The 12,420-nt window shown below is 41.9% G+C and overlaps 1 protein-coding gene across 17 annotated transcripts in view; it reads right to left on the bottom strand.

Annotated features, from left to right (window-relative positions):
* Positions 1-12,420, bottom strand: part of SUPT20H (SPT20 homolog, SAGA complex component) — a 58,873-nt gene that overhangs the window by 44,817 nt on the left and 1,636 nt on the right. For 14 of the 17 annotated variants that reach the window (XM_075592066.1, XM_075592065.1, XM_075592074.1 and 11 more), the window contains exons 2-5: positions 5,836-5,919; positions 5,649-5,684; positions 5,043-5,101; positions 2,563-2,629 (exon numbers count right to left, since the gene is read on the bottom strand). In XM_075592066.1, the coding sequence (XP_075448181.1) occupies positions 2,563-2,629; positions 5,043-5,101; positions 5,649-5,684; positions 5,836-5,838 (165 nt within the window). In that variant the 5' untranslated portion in view covers positions 5,839-5,919. The remainder of the gene's footprint in view (positions 1-2,562; positions 2,630-5,042; positions 5,102-5,648; positions 5,685-5,835; positions 5,920-12,420) is intronic. The other 3 variants (XM_075592073.1, XM_075592070.1, XM_075592072.1) reach the window with 1 other exon arrangement.

The following is a 12,420-nucleotide window of genomic DNA, read 5'->3' as shown; positions in this document are numbered from 1 at the left end:
ATTTCCTGCAGAATATTAAATAACAAAAATTAAAAGTTACTCCGTTTATTAAGTATTTTAATCATACCATTCACAGCCTGGGACCAGCCTAATATTTCCAGGTTTCATAAGAAGTTGGTCATTTTCACTCTTCGCTCCCTACTGTTGAAATTACTTATTTTTCTTTTGTGCTAATATAGTGCTGCTCTGTCTACAAAGCGTTTATATTGCCCAGTATTTTTTAACCTTCTTTTGGCTAAGGAACCCTATAATTATATTGTGAAATTCTGCAGAACCCCAACCATCTCTAATAGCGTGTCTGAGATCAGATTAATTGTAAGGAACCCCAACCCTGTCTAATAGCGCGTCTGGGATCAGATGCATTGTGAGGAATCCCAACCCTCTCTAATAGCGAGTCTGAGATCAGACGCATTGTAAATTCTTCTGTATTTGGTACCATTTTCAAATGACCTGAACATTGCAGGGAACCCTTTAAGGATTCCGGTGGAACCCTGGTTTAAAAACACTGATATAGCCTCTCACTAGCTTCCTTACAACCAGCATGGCAACCGCTATGTAATATTAAAACTGAGAAAAAGCAACCAATTTACTGGATTTATCATCCTTTGATCTCATGCCTGTGATAGTCAAGTTTGCAGTTACAGTTATTCCAACTTTGCAGTTTGCAATTATTCAATTAACCTTTGTAAAGGGAGTTTCAAATATCACAACTCTCATCAGCAACATAGAAAAAATGCTGCAAAGATACCTGTAACCCGCCCTCCCAGAACGCTAGTGTCAGGCAGTCTCCTGGAAACTCCTTGTTGTAAGGCTATAATCTCCATTCGGTCAGCATGGGAACAAATTAGTTCCTGTGTTGCGTCTATCTGACTCAACAAGGCTGTCAGGAAATCCCAGAATCATGCGGCTGAAATGATAATTGTAGTTTGTCCTACCTGGAAAGCCGAGTTATTTTTTTTTTGGTTAAAACTGTGGTGACGCAAATGATACCTTACTCAAAGTTGATGTATCATTTTTCAGCTCCGGTTTAATGGACTAGCTAAAGTATCTATATGAGGGTATTGGAGCCACGACATTTAAACGATAGAATTAGGAAACCAATACAGTGAGACAATAGAGTAATAGCAGTGTAGTAACACTGTGCCTCAGTTCACCTACAGGACCACTTACTCCAGAACAATTACCTACATTCTCCCCATGTGACATGATCACACACTTTGCTGTGAAATTATACAGTAGCTTTATTTTTACAAAATATTAATTTTAAGGTATTTTATTTTGCAAAAATTCATAAACGTGGCAACCATTGTTACCGTCTAAACCAGGGGTCTCAAATTCAGTCCTCAAGGGCCGCCAACAGGTCAGCTTTTATGGATATCCCTGCTTCAGCACAGGTGGTTTAATCAGTGGCTCAGTCTTCGACTGAGCCACCTGTGCTGAAGCAGGGTTATCCATAGAACCAGGCCTATTGGTGGTCCGAGGATTGAGTTTGAGTGACCCTGGTCTAAACAATCAGTCTTTATAAGCTCGACATTCAGCTATACACACAAAACCCCGGTAAAATCCGAGATGTTTATTATTGTGCTTTCACAAGCTAGTAATGTGAATATAATTCTAAATGCATAAAAATGCTGCCGTACTTTTTGAAGTAGCGCTTCATTATTTCAGTATTGTGGCTATACTTTTATTTCAGAATGCTTGCAAACACAATTTAACCCAGGAAACCAACTTTCAGAATGCTTGGGGTGGACGTTATCTAGCTTAGTTCTTTCACTTTATTCCAACCCCAAGATTCGCTTCTAAAGTGCAACTGCATCAAATTGTAAAATAATGCCACGCAGGCCGCTCGGGGTACAAAAATGGTTCAAACGTGCTTTAATTACAAAGGACGTGTACAGTCAATCCTAATTTAGCGGTCACCTCCTATAATCTCTATAAAGTTAATGATACTGGAAATACCAGCATATGGTAAACCCAACCATGGCTAACTGGGGCCCATGAGGTAATCTTATGTCTGCATAGACTGTTAAACTGTTCCATATGACATTGCGCCTGAATACACCAGCAATACCTGGGAGCAAAAATAATCCATGCTCACAAAGAATTAAATAAGTAAATACAGGAAAGCAGCAGGGGTAATAGTTTCCATCTGTGGTTACTGTAGGAGCACAATTTGGAAGTAGGTCAACTTAGAGACATTGTAAAGAGATGAAATCATATTTGATGGCAGAGTGATAATATATATTAAGCTCTTCAAAACAGAACAGTCGCTTTTCCATTTCAGTGAAGAAAAAAAAAAGGACAAAGGTTATGCAAACTGGATAGCAGATGGTTTGATCCAGAAACAATACCCTCCACCCCCACCCCAGTAAAAAAAAAATGGTATATTCTGGATAATAATATAAATATCTGTTTTTCATTTTATAGACAGCATGAGGTCTAAGTTTCCATTTGCTGCCAGAGAGACCACAAGGGTACTGCTATTTCAGCATTTGAACCTTTTCATGATTTTGGCACTTGAACTCCACAAAAGACGGCAAAACGTAAAATATCTGCATTTACCTTTATTTCGGGCTCTTTTTCACATTCTTCTATATACAAGTCATACAACTTCTGGAACACAGATTTTCTGCAACAGAAAAAGCACCTAGTGAAGGAGCAGTCACCGTACTTGTAATAATTGTACAATGCTTTAGATCAGGGGTGCTCAACTCCAGTCCCCAATACACCCCAGCAGCTCATTTGAGCCACCTGCACTGAAGCTGGGATATCCTTAAAACCTGACCTGTTGGGGGCTGCTTAGGACTGGAGTTGAGCACCCCTGCTTTAGAGAGCATGCATAGACTCTGAAAAGTGTGTGTGTATAGGATTCAGGAGATGAATAATAATATAAATTGGTGCTGCAAGGTTTTCTTTTCTAAAAATCGCATTATGTTAGGGAGCCTCTGAATGGGGTTTTCTTTAACCTTAGCCCACCCTATCCTTATCATTATAGCCTCTCTGATAAGGGAAGGGAACACAGAGGAAGGCTCGGCGGTGGTGCCACCTCTGCTTGAACACACAAGTATATGTATTTTTTCCATGTTATTAAAGCAGCAATACTACATTCCCCTCTCCCTCCCCCCCACCCCCAATTGTACATACAGACAAATGTTAACTGCATATTTTTATATGGTTGTTTTGTGTAAACATCAATAAGTACCAGATGAGACTAGAATTACATAGCACCCAAACTATAACAATAACAACCCCTCCGCCCCCCTGAAAATATTGTTTTTTGACACTAGCACTGTGTTGTGGGTCCATCAAACATTGAAGAGATTTGAAAACAAATTCAGAACACTACTTACGGTCTCATTTGCCAAGAAGTGCTAAACCATGAGACACCTTACAGCACATTCAAGTGTATGGGCTGCAAGGTGTGGGCATAGCACCGCCATGTAAATATGGGACAGAGTCTAATTTAGAGATTAGACGTAATCGGATAAAAAGCGGAGGCGTTAATAATTTAGCGCTTCACCATTGACATTTCGACAATGATCACCCGATTTAGAGATAGGAGCTAAAGTGTTGATAGCAGATGGTCTTAATAGATGATGATGATGATGATGTCTTAGATTAGAACCAATGGTTATGTGAAATTTTTATCTCTTTCGCAACCATAGGTCTGTGCATAATACGTCTGCGTAATATCTGAGGTCAATTACATCAGCACACGGCCTTAAAAACGTCACTGCTGGGGGACAGATGTCAGCCAAGTAAGCTCAGCAGAAGAAAGCTCTGCAGCGCAGTGACCCAGTGAACGAGCTTCCCGCCAGCACAGAGAAAAGGAAAACTCACATTTAACACAGAGGAAAATGGTAATAAATAATAAGAATAAATTATTTCCCGTCTTCTCCGGGATCTTGGTCTATTCTCAAGACTATTAAGCCATGCCAAGTAGTGTCTGCGTATCAATAGAGCAGGAATTGCAGCCACGGTTCGAGAAAATGTATGTTGCAGATTCTGGGTTCTTATAGCAGAGACCAGTTAGCACGTTGTCCGTACAGGCAGATAATTTGCATTAAACAGCCGTTAATCCAACTCTAAATTGGACGCTAATACAAGACAGGAGCTATTTAATGATTGTACACCAATATGAAGCTCATTTAAATAAATTAGGATATAGAAAACACCTCTGCTCTGCCTATTGAGTCTTTATGTTAATGATCCCCTAGCTAAGTATCTTTTGTGCCTACTTTTGGCCAACTCTACATGTTTCACATCTTTAAGAGCTGCAAACTGGCCAATGAGTTTGCATCACCACTCCACTGTAGTTAGCCTCTATATCTGTCCGATAAAGTTTTACTTTCCTTTTTCATGTAAAGACGTAACTAAACTTTTAAATAGCTGTATTGGTAACGGAAAAGTGCAGGTTTGTTGAAGATTGTGATATGTGCTTCATAAACAAACTATAATGCACTTGCTGTAGATCTTGCAATGTTACAGATCTCTCATTTATGAAGAAATCATGTAGGTGCATTAAACGATATGACAATTTACAACAAATCTTCCTGGGGGAAAAAAATGAAACAAAACACACAAATAATGACCAGAGTTAGAAGCCCTAGAATATTACAACAGGAAGGAAACTAGAGCAAGTTAAAGATTGAAATGAAATGTCCTGCAGTGTGTAAACCATAACTATGTGGCAGTCTCATTGATAGAAGAGAGGTTTAAGGCTGAGATTATAGTGCTCCCGACGGAGCGCGTGGCCAGAACAGCAGGTCTCTTCCCTATGAGGCCGCCCATAGTGCGCGCAACTGCGCGAGCGACGCAGAGCGAATGCGCGGCAGATTTTTGAAAAGACAAATTATTTTGTCTTTTCGCGCGGCGGCCGCGTGACGTGAGCGGTTCAGCCAATGAGGGCGAACCAGCCTGGTGACGCGTCCGCCACGCCTCCCCAATCGCTGGATGCTCAGTTCACCCATCGCTCAGGCGAGAGGCGCGCGATGCCATGCGCTCCGTCGCAATGGCGCTTTAAACTTATACATGGCTGTTACCTTCCTCCAGATGAATGTTTGCGTTTTGGAGGTCGCTGTCTGGCACTCTCAATGACATACTGAAAAACAGAAGCAAAACAGGGGCGTAAAAATATTTTGTCTTTTTGCTTAAAAAGTGAATTCCCTGCCGCTTACATCCCAATATAAACAATTTGGCAGCCGCTTTGTGCAAAGGGAGTTATTGTCCATTTGACTTTTTGTATGACCAATCGGATACTGCTGCATAACATTTCGTGACGGGGGCTTGTGTGAACTCAAACATTCCTGTATTTATGGACCAAGACATCCGAGAATGAAATCATCGTCACGGCTAAACAAGAGAAAATGTTTCAGAAACAAATTATATTAGAAGCAATAAAAATATACAAGGAAAACTGGGAAATACGTGGACCAACTACGAAAAGACTGGCCACGTTTTAAAGTAACAGTCACTTTGCCACTGATTTACTTTGCCGATTTCTTGGTGCCGCTAAGCACAGGAACATGCCCTACAATGCAGGAAGCATTTGTATTATTGTCATACGGAATGGTCCCCCTTCCCCAAGCATAAAACTCAAGGTCATCCCTGCTACGGTTTATTAAAGGGAAGTAAACCATGAACCTCACCTCCGCGCGATCCAGTGCCACTTCTAAAGTCTGCTGCTGCAAGAAACACACAGGAGACGGGTTCAGGAAAGCTATGTACTAGTGACCCACAGAGTCAGAAACATTCGGAGTGCATTACTGCAATGAAACTTAAACATGCAACACAACGATAAGAGGGACAGCAGGCGCCGTACATCATGTTACTTACCATTGTGGGTAAAGCTGGGCCTTCTAAGGCAGAAGTGTGTTACAGGACGTGGGTGATCATATTGGGGTGTTAAGGCTTACAGAGCTGCAAATAGAAAAATAATATATAAGATGCAGCTAAACATGCAGAGCAAACGTCACAGAGAATCTATAACATGGCTGTCTCTGTCTGCATGCGGTATCTGAAGCAGCTGTTTAAATGTCAGAAAAGAACTGGAGTGATGTTAGGGCTACTATTTTTCAATTTAATTTGAATATACAGTCACTGGTTAATCTCGCTGCTTAACCCTTTATGTTGCTTGTCACTGGAATTAAAAATGTGTGACAGGTACAAACATCCTACAATAGAGAAGGTGGGTGAATATGGGACGCTGTAAATTGGGATTTATGCACAAACATTTATACAGATAACCTGAAAATAATAACATCTCTTAGCATTAATAGTGAGGCTTCTTATGGATGTCAAATAACTTAATGGCGCAGTCGCACATAGGATCAGACTGAAATAATGACAGTGATATAGTTAGTAGATCATAACAAGATCACTGATGCATTGAAAAAAAGACAAGAATAGGTATGTTGGAATCATTGTGGAAAGTCTGAACATGTGCATTTGTTTTCATTGGAATCAGGACTGCGATTTGAAGAGATTGGCAATCTTGTTATCCCTAACCCTACACTAAATTAACCAGACTTCATAATGCCGGCTCCCGTTCTGCGCACTAATTAGTGGAAGAAATAGGATATATACATACATAGTAGAGGGATTGTACAGATATAGTGCCAGTTATTCTAACTAATTTCACTAACGAGAGTTTTAACATGTTAGCAAAATGGCACAATACAAACACATGGAGCAGAAACAGCACGAGATGCACGGTTTGGGAAAGCCAAAAACATCGCATCGGTAGCTTACTTTAAACAGGAGGATATAAGGTTCACAAATATTTTCAGATCCTTTTCTAAAGGTGCTTCAGAATACATGTACCGGTTGGATTTTTCATTTGAAAACAACAATCGCCTAGTTTTAACCTATTACACATTTCATTTTTAAATAGTTTAACTTGGTCCAACATGATACCAGGCCCGCCAACAGGGGGGGTCTGTCGGGGTTGCAGTCCTGGGCCCCGTGAGTCAGGGGGCCCGGGCCGTGCCCCTCGACAAATACGGTCGCCCTGTCCCCACGGGGGGACAGGATTTTGCGCACTGGCGATCCGCCAAACAGCACGTGCTTTTCTCACACAATAAAAAAAAAATCCCCCACAATAAAAAAAAAATCCCCCCACCTGATTGGCTGACTCGTGTTGGCACGCTGCCAGGATTTTTTTTGGGGGGTGGGGCGCGCACCAAGCTCTATATGTGCTTGCAAAGCGAGACCCGCCTTTTCTTTTGGATCCTGCATGGAGCATGTAAGGTATGTACTGCCCCATGCCTCCCACTTACCTCCCATGCCCCCCTTGCTCCATTTGCCCCCCTGCTCCATTTGCCCCCTCCCTTGCTCCGATTGCCCCCTCTCTTGCGTCTGTGTTAGTGAGTCCATGTGAGAGTGTCCAGACACTGGTTAAGGGGTTCAGGAAAGTAGTAATTCACATCTGGCTTTTTTTTTCTTCGATTAGTGAGGTTATCCGACATTCACAAACACACACACACACACACACACACACACACACGTAACTATGTAACAAGGACTAATTGCAGTAAAGTATAAATGTAATACAATAAATAAACTGTTATGTTAAAAAAACGAATCTTGTTATTAGTTCTTACTTGGAATTTATGACATTTCTTTTTTTAAAGGGTGGGGCTAGGGGCGGGGCTAGGGGGCGGTAGATTTTTTTGATCGGCGAGTAGATTTGTGTGTGTACAGTGTGAACTGTTGTGTGTTGTGTCCCTGTGTGTGTTGTGTCACTGACTGAGTTTTCCCACCAGCCCTAACTGAGCCTACCGGCTGCAGGACTTCCCACGTGCCATACCACGGGCCCCTCCATAACCAACACCCCCCACCGCTCCCTAACCGAGCAGGCAACCAAACCTCCCCCCACCCAGTGTCCTACCTTCCACGAATTCTACCCTGTCCACCGTGAGCCGTCTGGAGCAGGTTTCTCCTCTGCTGCCACCCGGTACAGCAGGCTGCAGGCCCCCCACGTGCCTAACGAAGTAGATCATCCAACTCACCCCCCCCCCCTCTGGGCCCTGCTACCAGCAAACACGGGTACAGGGTGCGCCCCCCACGTGCAATACCCAAGGCAGCAGGCACCAGCCCTACCTTCCCGGTTCCTCCTCTGCTACCGCCCGGTACAGCAGGCTGCAGGCCCCACATGCCTTCCCTCCCCCCTCCAAATCCTCCCATCCGGGCCCTAACAAAGTTGATCATTCAACCCCCCCGCCCCCAGCCCTGCTACCCCCCTACCCCAAGGCCCATACTGAATCCCCCCAGGCCTTTTGTCACATTGGATGTAGCATTGGGTACCTTTGTCTTTTGTTGAAAATATTAAAATAAACAGATTGCATTGTAAAGTTTTTCCCGTATTAACAATAACAAGAAAACAGTTAAGTAAAAGTTGTGCGCTACAATTTTTTTCCGTGATAGGTGCACGTTGGGGGGGGGTTGCTCTTTTCATTTGTCCTGAGCCCCATAAACACATATCCCAGATGTGATAATCAGAATGTCATTGTTCAACTGTTCTCAGCACTTCGATGTTGAATCCAGGACAGGCCCACAACAAAAGTATGTGTTCTGGGGACTACCTACCTTCTCACATATCTAACCCTCCTGCTTTCTAATAACAAGCAGGACAATAGCTTCTGAAGCTCATTGTAGGTCAGCATTTACTTTGCCTTTTTTTAATTCTGCAAATGTTGGTTATCCGAGAGATATCCCCATGATAAATATTGGTCTTGCTTTACAAATATATTCCACTTTTAACTTTGTTTTCTGAAGATTTGTCAATGAATTTGGGCTATTTAACTTACTTTTTTTTCCCCTTGTATGCTTTACACATTATGATTTTGTTTGAATCCTTTCTCCTTGTTGGGAATGGGTCGGATTAGCCCTCATCATTCAATTTCGATAACAGCGATGTTAAAGTTATGTACTTTAGCTAAAATGTAGTTAGGCTTTACAAGTGTAACTAATACAATTGTAAACATATTATGCAGTCATAATCTTACATTGTTACATAGTAGATGAGGTTGAAAAAAAAGACATGTCCATCAAGTACAACCTATGCTAAATTTAGACGACAGATACTCTATCTTATATTTGTAATTACAGTATATTGATCCAGAGGAAGGTAAACAAAAAAAAAAACAAGTGAAATATCATCTAATGCTGTCTCATACGGGGGAAAATAAATTCCTCCATGGCTTGAAACCTGAAGGGCCCAAGTTTCTTTAAATTAAGCTAGAATTTACAATAAAAATCCATCTTGCAGCAAAAAGCGTAGTAATTCCAAAAAGACTTAAATCTGATTGATGTACAATAAAATCTGTTCTTTGACTGCATCTGTGCATATCTTACATCTGTACAACGGAGAAAACACAGCTCAGTTAAATAAGGTTCTATTTGGGGTTTTTTTAACTTGTACTTTATTAGTTTTACAAATTATAGGAGAAAGATCGAAAGCGTTGACTACTGACATGACTACTGACATGGCGACACTTATGTTGCTGAAAAAAGACTCTAGGACAACACAATCCAGGAATCAGCCAGTCATCGTGCATTCCCTAAAAATATGGGACAAAAATTGCAGACACAGCTGTGTCTCATCTATTCCCTCACCAATGACACCCATTAGATCCAACCCAGACTTTGTCCCAGCTTACCAATCAAATGTATATAAGATCTGGGATAGAAAAGGTCTGACAAACCTAAAAGATATACAGAAAGCTGCTAAAAATCGAGACATTCCTTGAATTATGGGAGGAACATGGAATGCCAAACACACTTGCATCATTATCTACAATTGAGACACAATGTCTCCTCAATACAGCTAAACAAAAACAAACAGACCCCTTATACCCTTTGAGAATTTATACCAAGCAAGAGAATACAACAAAGGGACAATTGCTCAACTATATCAGATTCTATTGTTGCAATCCAATTAACAGACAAATAAAAATATTTTACAATGGGAAAAAGATACACAGGTAGTCCTGTATATCCAACGCTTTACAATGCAACCCTATGGGCCGTTTTTCCGACGCCGGAATGCGTCATCCGACGACACTGATTAACATGGGACTCACTTTACAACGGTTTTCCCATCCAATGCTACTTCCAGAACGAATTTGGTTGGATAACCGAGGACTGCCTGTAGGTAGATCCCTAGAGAGCGTGGAATGGGAAGACATATATGACAGGGTAGCTAGAACTTCCAGATGTTCAGCAGTTAGAGAAATTAGCCTCAAAATATTGCACAGATGCTATTACACTCGTGTCTGCCTACACCCTTCCCCTCGCCACCCCCCCCCCCCACCCCCCGACAACCTCTCCCCTGTGCTGGGCAATTGCCGCCAAATACGCACATTCAAACACATTTTGTTGTTATGCCATAAGATTATTTTATGTAGGGGAAAAGTTAGAAGGTTAATAAAAAAAAGTCACTGGAATTGACCTACCATGGAACATGGAACCAGGGTTAATTCTAAGACCAGTGGAAGACATGGAAAGGAACTTGGACCTTTTAACAATACAAATTCTATCGGCAGCCAAGGCAGTTGTTATGAGACATTGGAAGCAAAATGATCCCCCGACTCTCACAGTAGTCTTACACAAAATAAACTATATAATGATTATGGAAAAAAACAAAAAAAACTCTCCAGTCTGGTCCAGGACAGATATAACAGATTCTTGACGATATGGGACCCATGGGCGACCTACTGGGAACAGAACCAAATCTAATTTCTGTTGGTTCTATTTGTTTTAAAGATTACTTGCCACAAATAAACAAATCAGTAAGTAAAGGAGAGTTATAGTATGTAAATGCCATTTAATAATAGTAACTGATCACACACACTTTCTAAGATCATTATTTAGATTAATTAAGCACGTGACAAGTAGAAATATTCTGCTCCCACTAAGAAAATCAATAATTAAAAGGTTACAAGAAACAGATCCAAGTTCCTAATGCTCGACTCAATACGCTGCATTAATTACCACAAAGCATAACTAATTTAACTAGTGCTCACAAATGCCTGTATGTCCTCATATAAAAGTGCCTGAAATACAAAACTCGTTCACCAAATACACTGGAACAAATGTAAACAGCATTTAGTTCAGCGTTCAAGTCTCTCTATGGTCTGTGTCGTAAATGACAATCAAATGTGTCACTGGCAGGAATTGGACCCATCCATTCACAAGCAGAATCACTAGCACTATGAACCCAGGGGTGCTCAACCCCCCCCCCCCCCAACAGGTCAGGAGTTAAGGATATCCCAGCTTCAGCACAGGTGGCTCAGTCACGTGACAGTTTTTACTGTACAGGCCGGTTACAGTAAGAGTAGAATTGCAGGCTTCAGTTTAGAGCATGCACAGAGGCTTTGGCATGTAGAAGTGGATGCATAAACCGTGTTACAGGACAGAACATTGTTACTGTGTAGGATTAGTGGCTTTATAACCAACAGCGATGTAATACCAGCATTTATATTTCTGCTTTAGGATTAGAGATGGGCATTTTGGGCAGGTTTAGATCCGCCTCAGGATCAGCCATTCCGTTGGTCCGTGGATCAGTCTCAAAAAGACCAATCTGCCATTAGTTTTCTATCACTGAAAAACCCCACGGTCTCTGGGAACTTCCTAGTTCCCGACAGCGGTTTTGCTGCACAAAATGGCCCATATGGCCAACATCCTCTCCTGATGCCGATCGTGGTGCGATAGGCCGCTTTGGAGCCTATAGAATTAGCACCTTAGTAAGTATAGGCCTATATGTGCTAAGATCTGTGAACATTTAATTTGGGGCACCAAGAACTGCATATATCTTACAAAACTAAATTGTACGTCCAAATATTTAAGGGAAATCCTTCTCTCGTCTGTGCATCAACCAACAGATAAAACCATAATATAACACCAAGAAAGAAATAAGAAAGGCTGGGAGTATCAGGAGAGAGAGACGAAAGGAGAGAGAGAGAGACGAAAGGAGAGAGAGAGACGAAAGGAGAGAGAGAGAGACGAAAGGAGAGAGAGAGAGAGACGAAAGGAGAGAGAGAGAGAGACGAAAGGAGAGAGAGAGACGAAAGGAGAGAGAGAGAGAGAGAGAGAGACGAAAGGAGAGAGAGAGAGAGAGGAAAGGAGAGAGAGAGAGAGAGAGGAAAGGAGAGAGAGAGAGAGAGAGAGAGGAAAGAGAGAGAGAGAGGAAAGGAGAGAGAGAGAGGAAAGGAGAGAGAGAGAGAGAGAGGAAAGGAGAGAGAGAGAGAGAGAGAGAGAGAGAGAGAGAGGAAAGGAGAGAGAGAGAGAGAGAGAGAGAGAGAGAGAGAGAGAGAGAGAGAGAGAGAGAGAGAGAGAGAGAGGAAAGGAGAGAGAGAGATGAAAGTAGAGAGATGAAAGGGAGAGAGAGAGAGAGAGAGAGAGAGAGAGAGAGATGAAAGG

This window comes from Ascaphus truei, chromosome 3, assembly GCF_040206685.1.
Source record: "Ascaphus truei isolate aAscTru1 chromosome 3, aAscTru1.hap1, whole genome shotgun sequence".
NCBI classification, from domain to species: domain Eukaryota; kingdom Metazoa; phylum Chordata; class Amphibia; order Anura; family Ascaphidae; genus Ascaphus; species Ascaphus truei.
Note: the sequence above shows the minus strand (reverse complement) of the source record. Positions and strands in the feature narration are given on the sequence as shown.